The sequence below is a fragment of the Triturus cristatus genome, chromosome 7, assembly GCF_964204655.1.
Source record: "Triturus cristatus chromosome 7, aTriCri1.1, whole genome shotgun sequence".
In the NCBI taxonomy this organism is placed as follows: domain Eukaryota; kingdom Metazoa; phylum Chordata; class Amphibia; order Caudata; family Salamandridae; genus Triturus; species Triturus cristatus.
The window spans coordinates 740,092,823-740,115,821 of NC_140590.1; the positions used below are offsets into that span (position 1 = coordinate 740,092,823).

Below are 22,999 nucleotides of genomic sequence, written 5' to 3' on the forward strand. Positions count from 1 at the left end.
CATTAAACCCCGTGGAGAAGTTGGTTCTTTTCAAACGACCATTACCCATTTACAGCGAGTGTTTTATCGCTGGTTGTCCCCTCTTCTGTTTGTTCGTCAACCACTGCTGGAACTCTCTTGCACCTTGATAGAAAAGTTTGGACGTCTTATCCTGTTATTGAAAGTCAGACCTCCCCCACAGACGCCTCCATTCAGTACAGAATTAGGTGAAGAGTGTGAGTATAGGCATATAATCTGAGTTGTTGTAGTTTCTTGGCCATTACACTAGTTAATTGGGTGGGATTGCTATAACCCTATCTCTGTCTGTTCTCTCTCTTTCCTACAGGGTTCCTTGAAGCTTCCCCGCAGTAGCCTTGGTGATCCTTTCCAGTCTCTCCACTCCCTGTGGGCTTTGACTATCTGCAGTCTACACTAGCTGGAGGTGTCATAGCTCTGAGGGAAGGGGGAGGCGTTATCTTCGCTCCCGTGGACTTGGTACAACTGGGCATCCTACCACAGTCTGACAGAAAGGTCAAGCCCACGTATATCCAATCCCCTGAGCGAAGATGCAGCAGGGTGCGTCTTATGACGCTGCCATGTTAGATCCCGTAACGCTTGCTTCTTCCGATCTATCAATGGCTGAGTTGGCGACTACTGTGGTCAACTTACAGACAGAGCTTAAGTTGCTGAGAGGAGACAATCAGCAGTTGGTCACAGAATTAAACGTTCTGAAAACACAAAAGCAGGTAGAAGCTTCAGTGACAGACGTACACCCCAAGTCTAAACGTAATTACATTCACCCAGGCCATTTCCAATTGAATACGTCGGCTGAGTCAGCACCTAGCACTTCTACTTCTGCCCCGGTTAACGTGACGGTACTCACACCACCCCAGACACCATTGGCTATGCCGGAACGGTTTAGTGGAGACAGTTCTAAGTATGCTGTCTTCATGAACCAATGCCATCTTCAGTTCCTTTGTAGAGCAGCATCCTTTCCCACGGACGCAGCCAAGATAGCTTTTATCATCTCCTATCTCAGCGGGAACGCAGACCTTTGGGCTGTGCCGTTAGTAGAAAATGATGACCCTATACTGTATGATTTGGTTCAATTCAAGGAAAAGATGCAAAATCTGTTTGCTCGGCACTCATACATGCAGGCAAGTGAGAATGAGCTGCTTAACCTCAAACAAGGCACAAAAGACTTATTAACTTATATCACCACATTTAGTAGATTGGTTACTGAGACTCATTGGCCAGAAGAGAAGAGAACCTCTTTGTTTTATAGGGTTTTAAAAGACGAATTGAAGGACGTTCTGTCTCAAATAGTGAATCCCCCTGAAGACTGCGCTTCCATTATAGATTTAGTGGTAAAATTAGACCACCGCTTAACGGAAAGAAAAGGTGTGAAGACGAAGGGGGATTATCCGCGTCTCCTTTTCTCACGTACAGACAAAAAAGACACTAAAGATGTTAGTGAGCCGATGCAAATAGGGGGAATCAAAGGCCCGTTATCTGTGGAGGAAAAAGAAAGAAGAAGAAGGCTCCAACTTTGTCTGGATTGCGGTAAGGGAGGGCATTTCGCCAGGGAATGCCCCTCCAAACCTAAGCCGGCTGTGAACAGCAAGAGGATATCATCTGGGGCAGTGGTGCCAGCGGAAAACTAATGGGCTTGGATAGTACGGAGACCGCCAATCCAGGCTTGTTTGTATCCCAGGTCTCACATCTTGTAGCCCATACCCTCCCTCAAGTGCCCAAGCACTTCTCTATTTCTGTTGTCTTTCGATTGCCATCGCAATGCAGACAGTTTATGTCTATTCTGCTAGACTCAGGAGCCACTGGTAACTTTTTGGACATCACGGTAGCAAAGAATCTTGGTTTAGACTTTGTCCCAAAAAGACAACCTGAAAGGGTAAGGGCTGTGGATGGATCCGAACTATCCTCCGGTTTGATTTCACATCATACGCCTGATCTGATCATGGTATGTGATAATGGACATTCGGAGGTCATATCTTTTGATCGAATCGACACCCCTGCCTTCGGGGCCATCCTAGGGGTGCCATGGTTACAACACCACAATCCGCATATAGATTGGGTGACCCGAAAGGTAACCTTAAGATCCTCGTATTGTATAACACACTGTTATAAAGAAACGGCTTTATGGCAAGAGCCTTTATGTTGTGCCCTTTCTGCGACTGAAACTCCTGTACTCCCCCTTGAGTATAGCAATTATGCAGGAGATTTTGATGAAGTAAAAGCAATGGTTCTTCCTCCTCATAGGGCATATGATTGTCGAATTGATTTGATTCCGGGGGTAGAGTTACCTGTTAGCAGACTGTATGCCCTAACTGGACCGGAAACCAAATATCTTCAGGATTATTTACAAGACATGTTGAAAAAAGGATTTATCTGCCCGTCTACCTCCCCTGTGTCTTCTTCTCTTTTTTTTTATACCAAAGAGAGAAGGAGGTTTGAGAGCATGTCTGGATTACAGGGCGCTAAACAAAGCCACGGTAAAAAACAAATACCCCCTTCCACTTATCTCCACTCTCTTGAATCAGGTGCGGAAGGCCAAACTTTTTACCAAGCTTGATTTGCGAGGGGCATACCACTTGATTCGAGTAAGAGAAGGAGATGAGTGGAAAACAGCCTTTCGGACAGTATTCGGCTTATACGAATATTGTGTGATGCCGTTCGGCTTATGTGACTCCCCTGCAGCGTTCCAATTTTTTGTCAATGAAATTCTAAGAGAATATTTCGACTTGTTTGTTATTGTCTATATAGACGATATTCTTATATACTCACAAACGGAACAAGAACATGTGCAACATGTAAAATTGATTCTACAACATCTATGTGACAATCACTTGTTTGCCAAGTTGGATAAATGCCTTTTCCACACTCAGAAGGTAGACTTCTTAGGATTTGTTATTTCTCCTAATGGGATTCAGATGGATCCTAACAAAGTGTCTGCTATCACTAGTTGGGCCAGTCCACTACGGTTAGGGAAGTACAATCCTTTCTTGGATTCGCTAATTTTTATAGGCGATTTATCCATCACTTCTCTGACTTAGTGGCACCAATAAAGAGGTTATTGAAAAAAGGGGTTGTGTTTACATGGGACCAAGAGGCTGAGACTGCGTTTAATGCCTTGAAGACAAGATTCACTTCTGCCCCGATCATCAGACACGCTGACGAGACCCAACCATATTTTGTGGAAGCTGATGCATCACAATATGCGGTGGGAGGAGTACTTTCACAGAGAGACAGTAAGACGGGTACCCTTCATCCTGTGGCCTACTTTTCGAAAACCTTAACACAGTCAGAACAGAATTACACTGTAGGAGAGAGAGAGCTCCTGGCAATTAGGCTTGCTTTTCAGGAGTGGCGGCATTATTTATTGGGTTCTCCACATACCATCACGATCTATTCTGATCACAGAAATCTCCAGTTCTTTCGTTCCGCTAGAGCCCTTCCTCCCAGACAGATGAGGTGGGTGTCTTTCTTCTGTGAATATGACTTTCTAATCACCTTTCGCTCGGGGGCAAAACATGGAAAAGCAGATGCTTTATCTAGATTAGGCAAGGACTATAGTTTGGCTGAGGAGGTTACAGTACCCATTATACCTGAACAGAAAATTGTAGCGGTAGGAGAAAAACAAGAAATAGACACCGACACTTTTCTGTTAAGACTCCAACAGGAACATAGCCTGCTAGATAGAGAGGAATGGTTAGCTGATCCACAGAATAAAATCATACAGGGTGTATTCCACCACAAAGATCGTCTGTTGATATCCTCAGAGGACACTTGTTCTATGATCATTAAATGGTGTCATACCTTACCCATGGCGGCACATCCTGGAGGAGAAAAGACCCTCCAGTTGTGTCAGAGGTGGTTTTGGTGGAAAGGAATTACCCGGGACGTATTAGACTTTGTTAAAGCCTGTCCCATCTGTGCCAGACAAAAACCCATGCATTGTGCCCCTGCTGGTCTTTTGCGACCGTTACCAGTCCCTGAACACCCATGGTCCACCATCAGCATGGATTTCGTCACTGATTTACCTGTTAGTAGGGGTTGCACCACAGTACTAATTGTAGTGGATTTATTATCTAAGATGGCGCATTTCATCCCTCTAAGCCCAGACCCGTGAGGAGACCGTTAGGGGGAGAACTGTTACCAGTCGGGCTTCGTGCACGCTTCCTGGCGTTGAACATAAGCACAGGACTACATGTCCCAGCATGCAGTGCGATGGATATAGCGTGGTTTGCCTGCCCAGGAAGTTGTGAAACCAATCAGAGAACTCGTTCTGGTATATAGTCACACAGGTCCTTGTATCAGGTGCTTGACCTTCCCTTCCGAGGATCACGCTCCCTTGTTCGAGACCCTGGAGAGTTTAGTCACTGTTTTCCGTTTAACGGAGGACTTTGCTTACACTGCGTTTCCTGTTACCCCTGAGAGCACCGAAGTTCGGCTCTCGTCTTATCCTCCCAAAATACCCCACACTTGGAGACTGGAACTTGCCTTCGCTACGCAGCCTAAGAACCTCTACTCCCGCCTTCACATTATTGCCTCACCTGCCAGGAATGAAATCGGCTCCGTAGCAGCGAGAGGCTCACACGCTCCCGCAGCGTTTCTTTTTTTTTTCACGGCAACTTTATCGACGAAAGCCTTCAGAGCCAAGGATCCCTCTGAACAAAGTCTCCACATCCAGTTAAGTCTTCCTTTTGGAGTACGTTACTTCCTTATTTTGGGATTCCCAGAATATCGCTGTTTGAACTTGGTTACTTCATTTTTGTATTGAATCCTTTCAATTCAAGGTAGCGCTGACGAGCGCGTTATTGACTTTAAGGATTTGGGCTCATAGCGATAGCAGAGACATTAAACCCCGTGGAAAAGTTGGTTCTTTTCAAACGACCATTACCCATTTACAGCGAGTGTTTTATCGCTGGTTGTCCCCTCTTCTGTTTGTTCGTCAACCACTGCTGGAACTCTCTTGCACCTTGATAGAAAAGTTTGGACGTCTTATCCTGTTATTGAAAGTCATACCTCCCCCACAGACGCCTCCATTCAGTACAGAATTAGGTGAAAAGTGTGAGTATAGGCATATAATCTGAGTTGTCGTAGTTTCTTGGCCATTACACTAGTTAATTGGGTGGGATTGCTATAACCCTATCTCTGTCTGTTCTCTCTCTTTTCTACAGGGTTCCTTGAAGCTTCCCCGCAGTAGCCTTGGTGATCCTTTCCAGTCTCTCCACTCCCTGTGGGCTTTGACTATCTGCAGTCTACACTAGCTGGAGGTGTCATAGCTCTGAGGGAAGGGGGAGGCATTATCTTCGCTCCCGTGGACTTGGTACAACTGGGCATCCTACCACAGTCTGACAGGCAGGGTGGGCAGCAATACTACAGAAAAACACGTTTTAATGATCCAAGTACAGTTTTATCTCAGTATGAAAATGTGGTTACTTAAATAATGATCTTTTGCATGTGGGTCACACTTCACCTTGGCTGAAAACAAATTAAAACATGTTTCAATCCTTGACGATTTACAAAAATAAATAGACAAAAGTGACTTATTCCAACAGGCCAAACACTATAAAACAAAAGCATTGGCATGGCTACCGGGCCCTCGTCAATGAAAATAAAACATTGGCTAAATGCATAAATATTTTGTTGGTCTAAATAAAGTACAAAATGTCATGGTTCTCCCCGATACTTTGTTTTCGATTTGCTCCTTGCAAATGGGAGGAATACCATCTATTACCCAAATATTATCCAATGAGTTTGAGTTTGAGTTTAAAATTACTTATAGAGCGCACGTCTACCAGCGGTTTCTTGGCGCTATAGTTGACAAGGACCTGGGCTAGAAGACTGGGGAAGCTGCTGGCGTATTAATCAAAGGACTTCATGAACAGGAAGGTCTTGAGGTGTTTTACGGAATTGCGGGTACAGGGTGATCGAGCGAAGTTCAAGGGGAAAGGAGTTCCAGAGGGTCGGGGCAAGGGTGGCAAATTTTGAACCTCCCCACTTCTTTCTCCGGTAGCGTGGGATGGAGAGGAGGGACTGGGAGGACAAGCGTAGTTCCCTGGTGGGAACGTAAGGAATGATCTCGGAAGAAATAAACGCCGGTGTCAGGCCAAGTCGGGCCAAGAAGGTGATAGAAGCGAGCTTGAATTGGACCCTAGCTCGCACCGGGAGCCAATGTAAAGATTTCAGAAGAGGGGTAGAGTGGTGAAATTTAGGGAGTTTGAAGGCCAGGCGGGCCGCCTGGTTTTGTATCTGCTGTAGGCGTCGCAGGCTATATGCGGGGATGCCGGCATATAGGGCGTTGCCGTAATCCAGGCGGGACACCACCATGGCCAGGATGATGAGCTTAAGGGCGGGGAAAGTGAAGAAAAAGGGACACCCTGCGTATAGTGCGCAGTGAAAGGAAAGAAGAAGATACCACAGAGCTAACCTGGGAGTGAAGGGTGAGTTGAGAATTGATTTTTATGCCTAGTGTTTTGACAGAGGAAGAGGGGCCAAGGGAGGGGGGCCCCTCTCCTGAGTTGGCTGAGATGTGTTCGCACATTGCCCTGTGTTGTATGCTGGCTAAAAGTAAATATAAGTATACAATACATTCAATATTTGTAGACTTAAAAGGTCTTGGCTAATGGAGGGCTAGAAAAGGGTTACATTGTAAGCCATAATAACCACAAAGGTGCTTAAGTAAGCTACTGTAACAGAGAGAGTGTGGTAAGGCTAAAGTTACAGTCACTTGCAAGTGTTGAATTGTTGAAACAAGTGGCCATCTCTGCTCCTGGGCAGATCGAGAATGGCGACCTCCTGAAGAGGTGAAGATTAGACGTATGGGTATAGAAAGCAGGATACTGCTAAACTCGACAAGTCTGGATTTCACGAATTCACAAATCAAATACGGAAAGCACAAACAATTTTCAATTAGCGCAGAGGGTTGTGGGCAGCAAAAAGCCACACATTTCCAACAGTTGAAATTCAGTCTATACCTGCCATCAAGTAAGCAGACCAGGCAGCGGTATGAGATGCGATGTATACAGTATATGAAAGCACGCCGCATCCTAGGCACTTGTGTTACTTTGAAGGGTCAGGTGTCACAGGTCGTGAATTAAACTGACTGGGCACTTTACATTTTCATTGAGATGAGTACTACTGTGACATTCACTGTTTGCCCCTGACCCAAACCCGCTCTCCAGAATGAGGTGTCTTACACCTTGATCCTCCACCTTGCAGTGTGACGTGCGGGAGTTAGCAATCTAAAGCCGCCATGCCAATGTGCCAATTGGGGTGGGAGGTTGTCATACAGTACCCTCCAGATTTATGTATCTGGTTCTCTCGACCTGTACCACAGAGTCTTGTATGCCCACCAGCAACCCAACAGTCTGCTACCAGGGTGTCTGTGCCCACCTTTGATGTGTTCTCCCCTGTAATGTCCAGGAACTCGCACTCCTTGTCACTTGGTCTTCTGATCCCAGCCCGCAAGAAAGGATTCTCGAGTATGCTGCATCTAGCACCCTTCCTTCGTGCCACTAACAGAGACGTACCGAATGCACATATCTCTGCATTTCAAAACAGACTCCTCCAATCCTGTTGCCCACGATGACGTGCCGTATACCCCCTAGCCGCCTTCTCCTTATGGTTCACCGCCCCAGCCCTACGGTCCTAGGTTGCAGTCCTCTGACTACGATAGCAGGGTAGTACTGCTTGCTACCTCCCCCTCCCCCTTTGTGGTGTCGATATGTACACTTGGGCCTCTTTCCCGGCGTGCCTGATACCCTCAAGGAAGGCGGGCCGTCTTGCCCAGAGTGAGTGGGAGCTGCTAACCCTCCCTTCTAGCCCCCCTCAGTATACGACGATCTACCGCACTCACAGTAGGGTGTCTGAGCGGCGGCGGTAGCACAGGGTCTCTCTGCACGGGCTACCAAGACTCTGGCGTCATAGATAGGGCTGCCCGCGACGGCGCCTGATTCGGAGAAGCACAAAGGAGGGGGCACGGAGGGGGTTATGGAAGGGGGGTCAGATAAATCGAACGGGAAAAGAACCGAATTGAAGGTTAGACACATGAACTGAAAGGGGAGAGGGGAACGGGGGTGGGGAGGGGTAACCCACGAAGGGCTATTAACGGGATGGGGGTCCCAGAGGTGGTAGTGTGGGGAGGGGTCTCCGGGTATGGGTGGAACTGCTGACTAGAGAGGGTGTCGAAGCAACACTGGTGGAAAGGGAGGAGTCTTTGAGGGCACACTAAAAGCAAGGTGGGGAGAAGGGAGCACACAGAAGGAAGCCAACTAATCAGACGAGTAAGGGCAGCGGGAGTCTTAGAAGCGGTTAGAAACCACAAGCGTTCGCCAGGCAGCGACGGTTTATTTTTGCACCACGCTTTCAAAAGTTAAAGCGAGATGCAAAAATAAACACGCGGCGGAGCTTGTCTTTATGGGGCCATGTGTTTGAAACACATGGCCCCATAAAGATGAGAAGCCTTTTGCGGCCCATGGAAAAGCAGGCGAGCCCGTCCAAGTGGGCCGTCTGAAAAAGCCAAAGGGAGGCAACATGGAAAGCTCTTTTCCAATGGCTGGCCACCGTTTGGCATAAACGGTGACGCCAGCCAATGGAAAAGAGGGGCGGGGCTTAAAGCCCTTTACTGAAGCTGCTTAAAAACGTTAAATCTCTCCGGCTGCGCATGTGTGCAGTCATGCTAGGCGAGACCTAAAAAGGAAGTAACAAGAAGAAATAAATGTATTTCTCCTCGTTAAGCCTAGGTCTAGGAGGTGCACGATTTTGGTGCAATCCCAGGTTTACTGATTTTAGTTAATCTGGGATTGCATCAAAATCCATGGAGGGATGCATGCGAACGCCTATGCTCCAACCATAGAACGCCTCCCTGATGCAAAGTAACTTTAGGCAGCGTTATGTGCTGCCTCGTGTTACTTTGTATTTACTAAATGACACAAAGCCACATAAAGTGGCTTTGCGTGGCTTAGTAAATCCCAGGTAAGGACTTGTGTTGCCTTGCGATGACTTGAATCATGCAAGGACAATGTAAGTCCTTAGTAAATCTTTGAGCACTTTGTATGAGTAAACCAAAATTACTGTTGGTGTTTTATTAAAGCTGCAATGCTTTGTTCATGCTCTCATGAAAGGACCCAATCTATACCAACTTAACTACAGCCATAAAAAGTGTCCCAAAGACAGCTTATTGTTTTTATAAAAAGTATATTACTAAGGTCTGTTGAAAAGGTAGTGATCTTTGGAGTGTCTCAATCACCCCCATTCTCCCCTTCATACGACTTCCATCTGCAGTCACTCACTATGTTAGACACTTGGGCTATTTTTCTCCCCACATCTTTCTGAAATTCTCCATATGCATATCTCACACATTAATTCCTTCCTCTTCATCACTCTTTTCACTCTGTCTTTCTGCCTGTACTTCCTTGTGTCACCTGCTTCAACATGTTTATTTCACACACACTCTCTCTCTCTCTCTCTCTCTCTCTCTCTCTCTCTCGCTCTCTCTCTCTAATTACCTGTAAACTCAGGATTTACTTTGGTGCTGGCAATATTGGGATAGCTGTGTAACTCTTTCACATACTTTCAATGATTTATGGTAATTCAATGTGCCACATATGTGACCATCAATCGTTGTGGTCAACAGTGAGCAGATCAGGAATTGGATACAAAGGCAAACTTGACCAACAACATGAGGAATGTCGCTGCTTGGATGAAAAACAACTGCCTCCAGCTCAACAAAGACAAAACCAACGTCTTCTGCAACAACCACTTCCCCTGGGATGCCAATTGGTGGCCCTCCAAACCTGCCCCTCCACCCACCCCTGCTGACCATGCCTAGCACCTTAGGATCATCCTGGACACCAAACTCTCCATGAGCAGAAAGGTCAATGCCATCTTCTCATCATGCTTCCACATCATGCGAATGCTATGCAAGATTTTCAAGTGGATCCCACTGAACACCCAGGCTCTTATCACAAGTAGACTTGATTAATGAAACACTCTCTATGTCGGAATCCCAGCCCACGTCCTACGTCAACTCCAAACCATCCACAATGCCGCCACCTGACTCATCCTGAACATCCTGTGAAATAACCTCAACTCTTCACACCCCAACAATCCCCACTGGCTCCCAGTCCAGGAAAGATGTAACTTCAAGGTACTTACCCACGTCTACAAAGCTCTCCTCAACACCGATCCTGCTTAGCTCAACCATCGCATCAACTTTTACCAACCCAACTGATACCTTTGATCTGCGTCCCAAGCAAGAGCACACCTCCCTTGCATCAAGAAGACCAGAAAAGGGATGACGCGCCAGTGCATACTTTGCAGCCAAGACCTGGAACGACATCCTGATACATCTCAGAACTTCCCCCTCCCACATGGACTGCCAAAGGAATCTCAAGACATGGCTTATCCAGACAAAATAGGCACAATCTACTCCTCCCCCATCCCATCAGGCCTGTCCTACTCAGTGCCTGGATACCCTCACGGGTGATTAGACGCACTCTACAAATTCACATTACATATCATAATATAGTCTTAACACCTTCATGACTCATGAACAGGCACTGTGAGAAACTGTCACTGAATTCAACCTCAAATCCCAATCATGCCCACCACCCTGTTTTTGCAGTTGACACTCCAAGTGTGGCGGGTATAGCCAGATGTGGGTCCCATGCTCATTGTGACATAGGACTCAAGCTATACCTCATTGACGAGACTTACATAAGTTGGAAACGGTGTGGGGTTGCTTGTGTTCCCATCTGGAGGGGACCTGGGCTGGCAGCTTGGGATGGACCGTTACTTTTAGAGCACAGCTGTTACTATTGGAGCAGGACTGAGACTGATTTGCATAAATTAGGTCTCTATCTAGAATGGCACAGTGGACAAAACACAGTGGTCTGTAATGCGGCCCCTAAGGATTGCCAGTGGCTGAGATTAAGTTGAGCATTCCTTCCAGTGCCTTGTTGTTTTTGTGATTGATGCTCTAAGTGTAACTGATATGCCCAGACGTGGGTCCCAGGCTCACTGTGCAATAGGACTCAAGCTATACCTCACTTACAAGACCTAAGTAGAAACTGTTCTGGGGTTGCTTGTAGGGTGCCTGGCCTGGCAGTTTAAGCTGGACCATTCCTATTGGAGAAGAACCAAGACTCATTTGAATAAGGCGGGTCTATGTCTAGAATGGCACAATGGGCAAAAAATGATGGTCTGGAATGTGGCCCGAGTGATCACTGGAGGCTGAGATGAAGTCAAGTATTGCTTTAATCACCTTTTTGCTTTTGATCTTCTATACGTGGCAGCCCAGTTGGGGGTGTGAGCAAACTGCGGTGGTTTTTCAGGGTTGGTAAGCTGCCAGGACCCTGCCTGGCCAGGAAAGAGATGCTCATGATGGTCATACGTGCTGCAATGTATGACAAACCATGCTGTACAGAGGGTTTTGACATGGGGAAGCTCGACTGTTAAATTGTAATAAACAAGCTGGGCCCAGAGGCGGTGTCCATGGCTATTATAGTTACTTCTTCTCTGAGCCCAGCTCACACTACCTTGGGCACACTTAAGAGATTAATCAGTATTGGCTGTATACACATGCAGCAAATGTGTATACAACAAAATGCCTCAAGCAATGCACCAGGAGAGCTAAATACAATGTGTGGCAATGCATTTTGGTGTGGTGATCCAGGAATACATGTTAAAATGCAGTAGTCTAACCCAGGATGCTTGTCACTTGGCAGGGCTAGTAAACCCTTAGCTGCTTGCAGACTGAGACGGTCTTTACACTAGGGAGCAAGCCTCTACTGGAATTCCATTCCCCTCAATTTAAAAATTGCGACAAACCTGAGAGACATCAAAATAGTCTTAAAACACCGTCTCCTTCAATTTGAAGAATCCCCCAGTGTGTATCAAGTTCACCCACTGCCCTCTGGTGCAACATTACCAGTATAGCTCCTCTAATAATATTGACATCATTCCATATATTCTTTCCCAAAATGTACATCACTAGTTACTTTGTGTTGTTTAAAAAATTCTCTGTTAGATCTACCAAACAGCTTTGTGTCATGTTTGCCACATGCAATCTTGGCGATCTTAACCCATACTTCTAATAGAAAAAGTGAGGATGAGATTTTTAAAAATGTTTGTTAAAAATATTGGATTTGCTCCCCAAAAAACTTCTGTAGGTGGCGTAGGTCCAGCTAGTACTCAGCAATAGTAGTAATAAACATAAGCATTGACAAAGCCAATAGGTCTCGGCTTTACAAGGCAGAGCTATTCGTTTGGTCATACGTTCGCTCTTAAGCTTTATTTCGATTTGTAAAAACGAGTCATAAAAGCCTCACAATATTACAGATAGTTCATTTAAACATTCAAGTTCATATATCAAAACTCATTATTTAAAGCACTAAACAAATTTTATAAACCAATAAAATTATACGTAAAATAGTTTTAGACCATGATTAAAGACTAGGTAGATATCCAAAATTTAAAAACGAAATACTCTCCGATTAATTCATTATGTTTCCCATAACATTCAAAGCGTCTCTAACAAATTGGTCAGATCACACAGGTACTTAAAAGCCTGCCGATATTAAATAATTCTTGCAGCTAAAAAAAGAGGTCTAAGAGGAAACTTCCTGGGGCTGAATAAAACCTGCAGAAAAGTATAACATTTTGGGTGGACTGGACAGACCGCTTATCACACGGGCATTTCTGCTTAATCGTACCCCATCCCTCTTTCCGTGGGAATGCGATTTTGCGATGAAAGATTAAAAGGCGGAACCGTGTCAAAAGATACCTATGGTGGGTGTTTTTAATTAGGGTCAGGTAAACTTACATCCAGTCCCCTCATTTAGGTCCACATAGTGTCCTACCGAGACCTTATCTTGTCTATGTGGGTTCTTTTTTCTCTACATGCTTTGAGCACTAACTCCCTTAGGTCTCTTTTGGGATAATTAACAATATCCTCCAGGAATGACCAAAGGTCCCGTCCTTCCTGCCCCCGGTCTCATAGGGATTTTTAAAAATAAAATGTAACCTTGGGATTCTGTTTGCCTGATCTAAGCCCATACAGTCTCATATAAGGTCTCTGGTAAATTGGGTCTGCGGTTTACTCCATATAGAGTGCCACAACTGCAATGGTTTGCTTTCTAGGATATCAGAAAGATAATCAATGCCTAGCTCATAATAGACATTGGGGTCTGCGGTGGAGGGTGGCACAGCCAACAGGCTTTTTAAGAACTTATTTTCCTGTTTTTGCTGGGGACCGTTGTCCCCCATTCCCCAGATCCCTGCCGCGTAAGACGCTGTGGCAATGATTTTTGCGTTGTCAAGTTTCAACATCTCCGCAATGGGTTTAATGCCTAACTTGGAAGCAAACTTGCCCGTGGCTTCAATGTTCCTGTTTGAGGCACTGATTTGTTTGTGGGGTTTCCAATCTAGATCAGACGAGAACTGGATCCCGAGATAACTAAAAACATAAGTGCTTTGTAGTTTCTCACGCTCGATGTAAAAAGAGCTTGGTTTGACCCATGGTCGACCACAATTCATGATAAACATTTTGGCGACATTTATTTTCACCCCCTTTCCTGTCATATATTCCATATAGCAATTAAGCAGAGCCTACAGGCTATTGGGAGTGAGTGCCAATACAGCCGCATCATTGGCATACAGCAGGATTGGGATTTGATGTCTCCCAATCCGGGGTGGGTGGAATCTACACCTAGGGCCTACAGTGATTTTCTTTCATTCCCGTTGAGATAGAGGGATAAGAGGTAGGGTGCCAGCATGTACCCCATCCAATTTCAAAGGGTGGAGTTAATTCCCCTTTGACCCTGAAGCGCACCTTGGCTGATAGGTTTCTATATAGGTGGGCCCTAAAACTAGACTCTCCCCAGTAGTTTGGCTGAAGAGTCGAGTAGAGAGATCTGGCGAAAGCATTTGGGATCGTCCCTTGATTCCTTTTTGAATGTCAGTGAGGTAAACCAAGAGGGGAAAACATATCCTGCTCCCACTGTATTGAATACCTTCAGTGGTGTAACGATAATTGAGGGGGCCCACCTGCAAGGTATGTGGAGGGGCCCCCTCCGGACTCTATCAAGAGCTCTCCAGCTGAAGTGCAGTGCTGAGGGGGCCCCCTGGAGCTAGGCGGCCCCTGCACTGCGGGGGACGCGGGGGCCTGTGTACCGCCCCTCAATACCTTAATTAAAAGTGGAGCCCACAGGTCAGGAAATGGCTTGTAGGTATCCATTGGTACTCCATCCGGGCCGGGGGCCTTACCACTGGGGACCTTCAGCACTCATTCATGGGTAAATTCCAAAACTGATAATACTTCCCCATCCTCCAAATCTGGGGGTCCCTCTTCTGGGTTAGGGTGTTAAAATAATGCCCCAAAATGGTCAGCCCATTGAGTTGGAGTTATCCAATTGGTTAATGATTCTTTGCATTGTCATAAGTTAGTGCCAAAATATTCACCAGTGCATGTGGCCATCTTGGAATGGGTTTTCAATTAAAGAATTGCCTTTCCAAAATGGCCACAAATGCGCATAGATGTTTTATGACGTCCCGTGACCAATTTGTCATTTTTATTTTACCGTTCAAACATGACTGAAAGCAATTTTTAAAAACTAAATTAAGAGTAAAGAAAGTGTGTGGGAGCGCAAAAAGACAGTAAACTGCCCAGCAGCACTTTAAGGGCCCTCATAAAAAACATAAAAAGAGAAATGTTGATAACAGATATTAAAAAAAAATTACAAATATGTAATACATGTAAATATTTTTTAATGTAAAAACATTAAAAAAAACTTTTTCTTAAAAGTAGCAGCAGGATGGAGATTGGACTAGGAAGCACCATACAGTCATGGATGAGCAGAAGAGGGTAAATAATAGGAATTATTTGTGGGTACTAGATCATTAAAATAGTAATGAGGTAGCAACTGGGGCTTGGGTGAGAGTTAAAATGCATAAACAGACAGCGGAGCAGAGACACAACAGGAACAAAGAAACACATATACTCCCATGAAGTGCTGAAAGGATATTTGTTTTTAAAAGGACTCCCTCTAGCAGAGGAAGAATACAGTTCATTCATTCATAACATTGTGAGCCCAAACTGCTCGTGAGTGGGACAAACATAAGAATAGGAAGCAAAGCCATCCAATCATTAGCAAGGGACTCAACTAAATCCCACTCTAAGTAAATGTAATGCATTAGAAACAATAGATCTCCAACAGACAGCTCAAGCTAGCCAAAACCTAATAATTGCATTCCAGTGGTAACCTAACATAATGTCCTTTCATGTACATGCAAAAGAGCATAAGGACCCTTAAGACCATCGTAACTGTTCTCCTTTCACATGCATTACTTAATGTTGTATGGTATATGTATCCCTAGTCCCTAAGAGTATTTCTTTTCCCCAGATGTTGCATGTGTTAAATGTTGCTTTTCTTGCAAAGTTTGAATCTAGTCTACCACATACTGTCAATTGATAGCCTCCAGATATGCCTGTTTGAGTTTAGGGCATGGAGGCCTATTCATGACAAGGCACAATTGACTTGGAGTAGAAGTTGCATTCACTGTGAGTTTCTAACGCTGCCTGGCAGTGGGTCAATACGGTGTTCACCCTGCCTGCTCATGGGAGCATGCAGAGCGATGACCACATACATATATGCCAACTAGTGTTTACCATTTCTGAGGGAAATGTGTCAAGAAGGAAGAAAGCTGTTACAAAATTGACAGTGACATAGGAAAATAAAATGCAGTGTTCAAGTGTGTGTGTGCGAATTTGGGGGGTTGTGTGTGCATGCGTGCATGTGTGTAAGCGGAAGATAAAGTAGGAGACATGCAGATGGAGAGATTTCAAAAGGAGAGAAGTGGGTAGAAAAAGAGCTTAAGTGAGGGAGAGATGGCAGTGGGAGGTGATAGTTCGTGGATAATCAGAATCACAGCCCTCAACCACAGACCTTTGTAGTGTTTAATTGACAATCTTGGGGCAGCTTTACAAGCCCCTTGCGCCACTTTTGCGTCACTTTTACCATGGGAAAAGTGACGTAAAAATGGCGCAAGGGGCTTGTAAATCTGCCCCCTCATATTTTAAGAATCCTGTCTTTTCAGAATCGATACCTTTTTAATTCTAATTATGCACAACAATATTATTGTTCTTATTGATTTGTCTGATATTGAATAAAATAAAAAATCTGTGCTAACTCGCATTGTCATTGCCAAAAGATTCGACTTATTTTAGATGTATGTTTGTTGTGTAAGGTCAGGTGGCACACTGTTTTCAGTAATGTAGTGCACATGTTTTAGACCGCACACTTAATTACAATGACTATGCGTCTTGTAAAGCATTCCTAGGTATGTTTCTTTGGCCACGTTCCTTTCAGAGGCCCACTCCCAACATTTTTCATCCCACTTCAAGCACTGCTCAAGTCTAACAGATGGAATGGGGACACTTGGCAGTAAGTTCTGTACGGCTATACAAACCTAGAATGCAAAATATAATTAATACATTTAAGAAGACATAATAACTGACCCAAGGCTTTCAGTCTGATATGTGTATAATTGTACTGTATTGTAACTGTATTTATATAGCGCTTACTACACCTGTTGAGGGGTCAAAACGCTTTTTCGGCGAGTAGCACGCTACTCCAGAACCCATAAAGGATTACTGGTGAATCAGTATAGTGAAATATGAAAGTAATTTTAGTGGTGGATATGTTAGTCAGGTTTTTGGATTGAGAAGGATAGTGGAGGGATAGAAGAGGGAGAAAGCTGTGCATATATAATGTGGCAACAACTGAATATCTCCAAATCAAACTGCAGCGTTCTGTGTCTACCCATAGTTTCATCTGTGTTCTTCTCCCCGCCTCTCTCCAGAGTCATCCGCTAATGAGTCGGTGCACCTGTTTGACTGGTCTCCAGATCTGGCCTCGTCCCTTAGCCAGTTATACGACAGTCGCCGGGACTGCGACTTCCCCATCACTGTGGTGGGGAAAGAGAGTGCATCACAGTCCGAGGAGCTGTGTGCCCACAGCCTCATCCTGTCGCTGAACAGCGAGGCAGCGTCCCTCCTTAGGCATGGCGGAAACACTTTGACGGTCCTAGTGGATGAGGAGTGCTTGCCCTACGTGGACTCGTTCATCAGGTAAGAACCATTCCTGTCCTTCAGGATGACACGCTTCCTCCTTCCACATGCCCTCGTTTCAGGTTAACCGTCCCAGAGTTAAACACAACGTGGCGAAGTTTGTGTTACCCAAACACTTTATGCCACCAAGAGGTAGGGCATAACCATATTTGACATCTAGAGCACCACATCATGGGAACTACAAAGAGACAACAAATGCTTTCTATAAGTAAACTAAAGTGAACTGCCGGGAAGAGTTTATGGGGTAGAATCAGACTCAAGTATAAACAAGTAGCAGCATCTTATAATTGGCCATTCAGTAAGTTACAAGATTAGTGAAGAAAAGGCCACCTCTTTATCCACTGTAAAAAGGTCATCCAATGACACGATTAACGCTGCCACATAAGGACAATGATGACCAAATATTCCCTCCCCCTCCCCGTTAAAACAATCTATCATTTTAGGGCTCTTCTTAATGACTTCAAATTTTGTGAGACAAGAAAAAAGAGGTAGATCGAAAAGTTGCAGCCAAGTGTTCTTAACTTCTGGGATCATAGTAGTATTCATGCCTGTCATTGTTTAGTACCTGCCTGCTACTACAGAGCTATCACATGCGAAGGAGCTGTCCTACTTGAATTGCAATGTTGCTCTTACATGGGGAGCAAAGCAATCCTGCACATGTATGTATGTACGTATGTTTGTATGTAGATATGTTTTAAAACTTCTAAAGCACAAAAATAACTGGCTACCAACAGAGCGCTGTATAGGGCGTTAGCCTCGGTGGGGATACATGGGAGGGAGGAGACACAGAGAGGAGAAAGAGCCAGTGGAAGGGTTGAGAAGTCAGCCCATCTGTGGTAGAGTTCCTTGAAGAATTGAGTCTTCAGTTTTTCCTGAATTGTAGGAGGGATGGACCTGCTCTGATATCAGAGGGAATGTTGTCTCATATCCTGAGGGCATAAACTGAGAAGGCTTGTTTTTCTGTCTTCTCCATCCAGCTATGTTTAGTCTCTAATCTGGCAATGCCGAAGACACTAGGGCCAGATGGACAAAGCTTTTTTGAGGTCGCAAACAGCCCGATTCCCAGAATAGGACAGTTTGCTACCACAATAAAAGCATTTTTTAATGTACCAAGGTCCAATTTGTGATTTGGTAACCTATTACCAAATCGCAAATTCGGTTTGCGATTCAGTATTAAGAAGGGGCGTGTTAAGGGCATCCCTTCCTAATACCGAATCACAATGGCATGTGTGAATGTTTTGCAACCAAAATGCGGTTCCAAATCGTTCTTATTTTACCACCTACTTCAAGTAGGTGGCAAACCATTCGCAATTTGGAATGTATGTAAAAACATTTTTAAAAGCAGGCAGTGGTCCCATGGACCACTGCCTGCTCTTAAAAAATGAAAAGAAAACTCTTCATTTTTCTTTTTGAAACGCATTTCGTTTTCCTTTAAGGAAAACCAGCTGCATTGAAAAAAACAATGCTTTATTGTAAATCAATAACAGACATAGTGGTCTGCTGACTCCAGCAGGCCACCATCCCCGGGATTTTTGTGATTCCCAATGGGTTACAAATCAAAACCTATCTCATAAATATGAATGAGGTAGGTCTATTTGCGACCCACTGGGAATCGCAAAATGTGTCAGAGACACTTTTGTGCATGAGTGTTTGCAATTACCCTATAGCGAATCGCAAAAACTCTCTATTTGGTATTTGCAGACCATACCCTACATACCATACATTTGGCCCGTAGCCTGGTGTTGACCTTCTTATATTATTAAAAAGTTAGACAGAGGTCATGGTGTAGAGGGCCTTGTAATCTTGACGTTTACCTAAGCTTGCAGGGGGAGCCAGTGTAGATTCTTTAGCGATCTTGTTGGATTTCTCAAAGATCAATGTTGCTGCAGAAAGTTTACCTTTCAGAGGAGTGAGGATAGTCTCAGGGATGCTGTTGAGCAGAGCTTTGCATCTGTCAAGGTAGTAAAGGACATGTGCATGAAATGTAATTCTAAATTCTTCTACTAGGAGAAAAGGTTTTATTGTTTCAGGAGAGGGAGCTGGAACCAGGCTGTTTTGTTTTTCTCAACAATGTGTTCTATGAGTGAGAGGTTCAAGTAGAGGGCGAATCACAGGGATCTGGCCTGTTTTGTCGCATGTGGTGTGGAGCCCGTTAGGTTTAAGTTGGAAAGCCATGATTGAATAAGTGAATTTTGGTGTTGGTAAACAGAAGGAATTCAGTCATGTTGGGGTTTAGCATTACATGGTTTGTTGGCATCCAGGTTTGGATGTGTTGAAGGCAGGCTTTTGTGTCTCTGTATGTCGTTCGATGAGGAGATTTTGAGATAGAGTTGATTGTCATTAGCATACCAGTGGGTCTTGATGATACTGTCTGCAAGGATGACTCCAAAGGAGTTCCAAATGAAAGGTGAAAATGATTGGTACAGGGTGGCAAACAGGGGGACTCTGCAGATGACCCGGGACAGTCCAGGATCTGAAAGTTTCTATCTGATAAAGCTTTTTTTTATATGAATGTCTTTATTGATATTCTGGAGAGCATGATTTGGATTGCATTCAGTCTTTGCCTATGAATATCTTAGCTCCTCACAGCCAGAACTGCAGACGACTTATAACAAATGAAGTCTCAGTCCACAGTGTTCATAAATGCTGACATATTTTCACTGTGCCGTTGGGATAATGTGTCAGAGGCATGGCTAGTCTCTAGGTATCATTGCTGAGGTAGAACATTGTAAGATTGTGCCAGTAAATTCCAGCCTAGTTTTCAGGATGTAGATCAATGCAGGATGGTTGGCAATAGTGGCAAAGTTAAACAAAAGACCTGTAGCTTTTCACTGCAGTGTAAAATTGTCCCCACTGTTGTCAGGGTCAGCCATTGAGCGGGCTCTGCTTGAAAGCAATCCCGAATCCTATCCTACATGCAAGTCCCATTCCCCGCCCCCTGTTCGTGCATGGTGCCCTGCCACATTACCCCTTCAGCTTTCACCACGTTGCCACCCGTCTACATTTAAACAGCTGAGCATTCGGGCACACATTGATCACAATTCCTATAACACCAGCTTCCTTCACAAAACACTCAGTTCCCCCTCCCTCCCCATGCCCTGTCCCCGACCTATGCGGTCTTCCAGCCAAATGATGTCTCCACGCTTCACCTGCAGGACATCCTGCAGCTCGAAAATAACCTACTTGTACATGCCAGGAAACTTTGTTTCTATGATTTAGGACAACTTTGCCTAACTGCTCCAAAGCATTTTCCATAAATTCAGCCAACTTCACACCATCAACGGCAGCATTGCAGCCAATCTCACTAAATTGTGTTTTTCAGCAAAGAATCAGCATCTTTGAAATTTAACGTGCCTATACTTCTCTATTGTTCCTATAGGTATCTCTACACCAGAAGCATTGAAATCACACTGTCTTCGGTCAAGTGTTTCCACAAAATAGCCTCTAACTACAGAGCGACTAAACTGCAGCAGTTCTGTGCCAAGCTCTTCTCTCTTGTCATTCCAGAAGACCCCACGTTCCGTGCCCAGCTGGATCTATACAACTACGCCCTCGCTAGCCAAGACCCCCAGTTAGCAGAGCTCTGCCTGCAGTTCCTTGCCTGGAACTGTGAAGCATTCATTGAATCCGTGGCCTGGTTGGATCTCAGCCGGGAGCAGCTCGGAGCACTGCTTGTGAGGTCCGATATAGTGGTGCGGGATGAGCTCTCCCTACTTAGAGCCCTGGAAAGGTGGAAGGCTTTACACCGCCTCGATCAACATCTGATTGAAGAGATTCGCTTCCCCATGATACAACCTGAGGACCTTTTTCAGCTTCAGTTCAACTTGTCATTTTACAGTGATTTTGAGGCCCTCTTACAGGGCCGAGTACTAGAGGCTCTAAAGTTCCATACGGTCTCATTCCAAACCATGGCCCAACACGTGAACCTGACCGAGGCCCCTTTCACCCCCAGGATCTATACCACTCCTGGTTGGACTTTCCAGATGAACAGCAAAGACTACAACTATTACTACGGGGTGTATCAATCATTCCAGACCCCCACTCACCCCAGCTTCCTCTTTAGGTCACAGCTTATGTCTTGGAATGCTGGCTTTCACCCTTCCAGTCAGAGCTGCAGAAACTATGGCTTTAACTGCCCTGAGGGCTCGTTTCCTCTTCTGAGTCTCATCAATGCCTATGCCACAGACCCCTCCATAAGGTATGAGAATAAAGCTCTCATGCGTTGCCAGGGTGATGTCATTACTGAAGTCCAGGACTTCAAGGACAGACTGGTTGTGGTGCCCAATGGGGAAAATGGCTCCCTCTTCCCCTGTCCCTCTGGCTATTCCCAGTTCATACTGGTTATCCGTCCTATGTACACAGTCCTACCAGACACCATTGTATAGGGCCACCCACTGGGCAGCCTTAAGTTGAATTCCTATTGCTGATGAGATAGAGCCATAATGATGAGTTCTGTTAGTCAATGCATATGTGGAGGCGTGAAAAGTCGTGCTCCTGATATCAGCCAAACATAGGACTAAGGAAATAATGAATCCTTCTTTTTTTTAAATTATACAAGTCTCAGGGATAAATTAATTCTTTTTTTTCTCAGGCAGAGAGAGGGAATGATGGGGCTTATGTTTAGTGTGAATAGAGGTGTACGTGAATAAAGATATTCACAGTAAGTTTAATATAGAGGCGTGTGCTATATATAGGGCGTAGGTACTTGCAAACATTTCCCTAGGGACCACAAAATTTGGTCTGTTGTGTGCCCGAGAGCTTCACTGATGCTAGCGAGGTAGGGGGTATGGTGGGCGTTGGGGAAGCAAAGCATGTACATGGCGTGGTCAGTGAGTCATGGAGTTATTTTGAGGGTTTTATTCCATACTACCTTCTAAATAATGCCCTAGTCTCTATAAGAGTCATAGAGTTAACATTACTCTGTTAAGCGGTATCTGAATCGCTATCCCTCTACAAGCCTTCTTTACTTGCTATCATTACCTCGGGAAAGTCAAGTTTAAAAAAAGAAGTGACTTCATTATTGAATTGGAATGAAATAGAAATGCATGATGTGAAAGCAAAAAACCTACAATCAGATCCGGCTTCCTGACTTGACCAAATTGTGCAATCCTAGACAATTGTTTTATTTCACTTTGCCTCCTTTTTCTTCATTTCACATGTAAGAGCAACTTGAAATATGTGTTTCCGGGATATACACTGTACAAAACGTTCTATTGTAATTGATTTAATAAACTATAATGTTCCCAATGTATATTGAAAACCCAGGCCACTCAAAGAGTTAGACGTGACAACTGACTTGCCTCTTAGTTCACTATTGGCATTGTTGTCAGGGTGGGAGGAGGCATGAATGTTTCTACGTTCTTTTTTTTAAACTATCACTTAAAAAAATATACTTCTCAATGCACTGATATAATCTGATGTACTAAAGATGAAACACTTCTGCATGTTAATGAATATACATTTTGAATTTTGAAAAGACTTTGTCATTTTTATACATGTTTGTTGCAAGATGTCTCAAATGAATGCGCTCCTAAAGTGAAGTTTGTTTCTTTTCTCTTACTTCAAGTTATCTTGTGAATAAACGCTTGCCCATTTACTTAACATCTTTCTGAAAGTTAGTGCTTTCTTAAGTAAACAGCAGCCCTGTGCGGTCGTTCAGCAGGGGGCGCATGTGAAGGTTAAGAAGGCCTCATGCGCCACCAGCCGTACTTTGAGTATCACAAACTATAAAGGCTGATTTTCTCTTGTTTTGTACGAGTGACGCCTGAGCCTAACTATAAGGTCTCTGTAACCTTTGTTTTTTTATCAGTGAATTTCTAAGTTTTTTTAATTCCATGTAAACTACAACATCCCTGTAGCCTTTGTTTT

At 44.6% G+C, this 22,999-nt stretch overlaps 1 protein-coding gene across 1 annotated transcript in view; it reads left to right on the forward strand.

Annotated features, from left to right (window-relative positions):
• The window catches only part of LOC146810454 (galectin-3-binding protein-like), a 36,762-nt gene extending 14,030 nt beyond the window's left edge, over positions 1-22,732 (forward strand). Inside the window, exons 3-4 of the mRNA XM_085617462.1 lie at positions 16,864-17,131; positions 20,511-22,732. Coding sequence (XP_085473588.1) covers positions 16,864-17,131; positions 20,511-21,516 — 1,274 coding nt within the window. The 3' untranslated portion in view covers positions 21,517-22,732. The remainder of the gene's footprint in view (positions 1-16,863; positions 17,132-20,510) is intronic.
• The last annotated feature ends 267 nt before the right edge of the window (positions 22,733-22,999 follow it).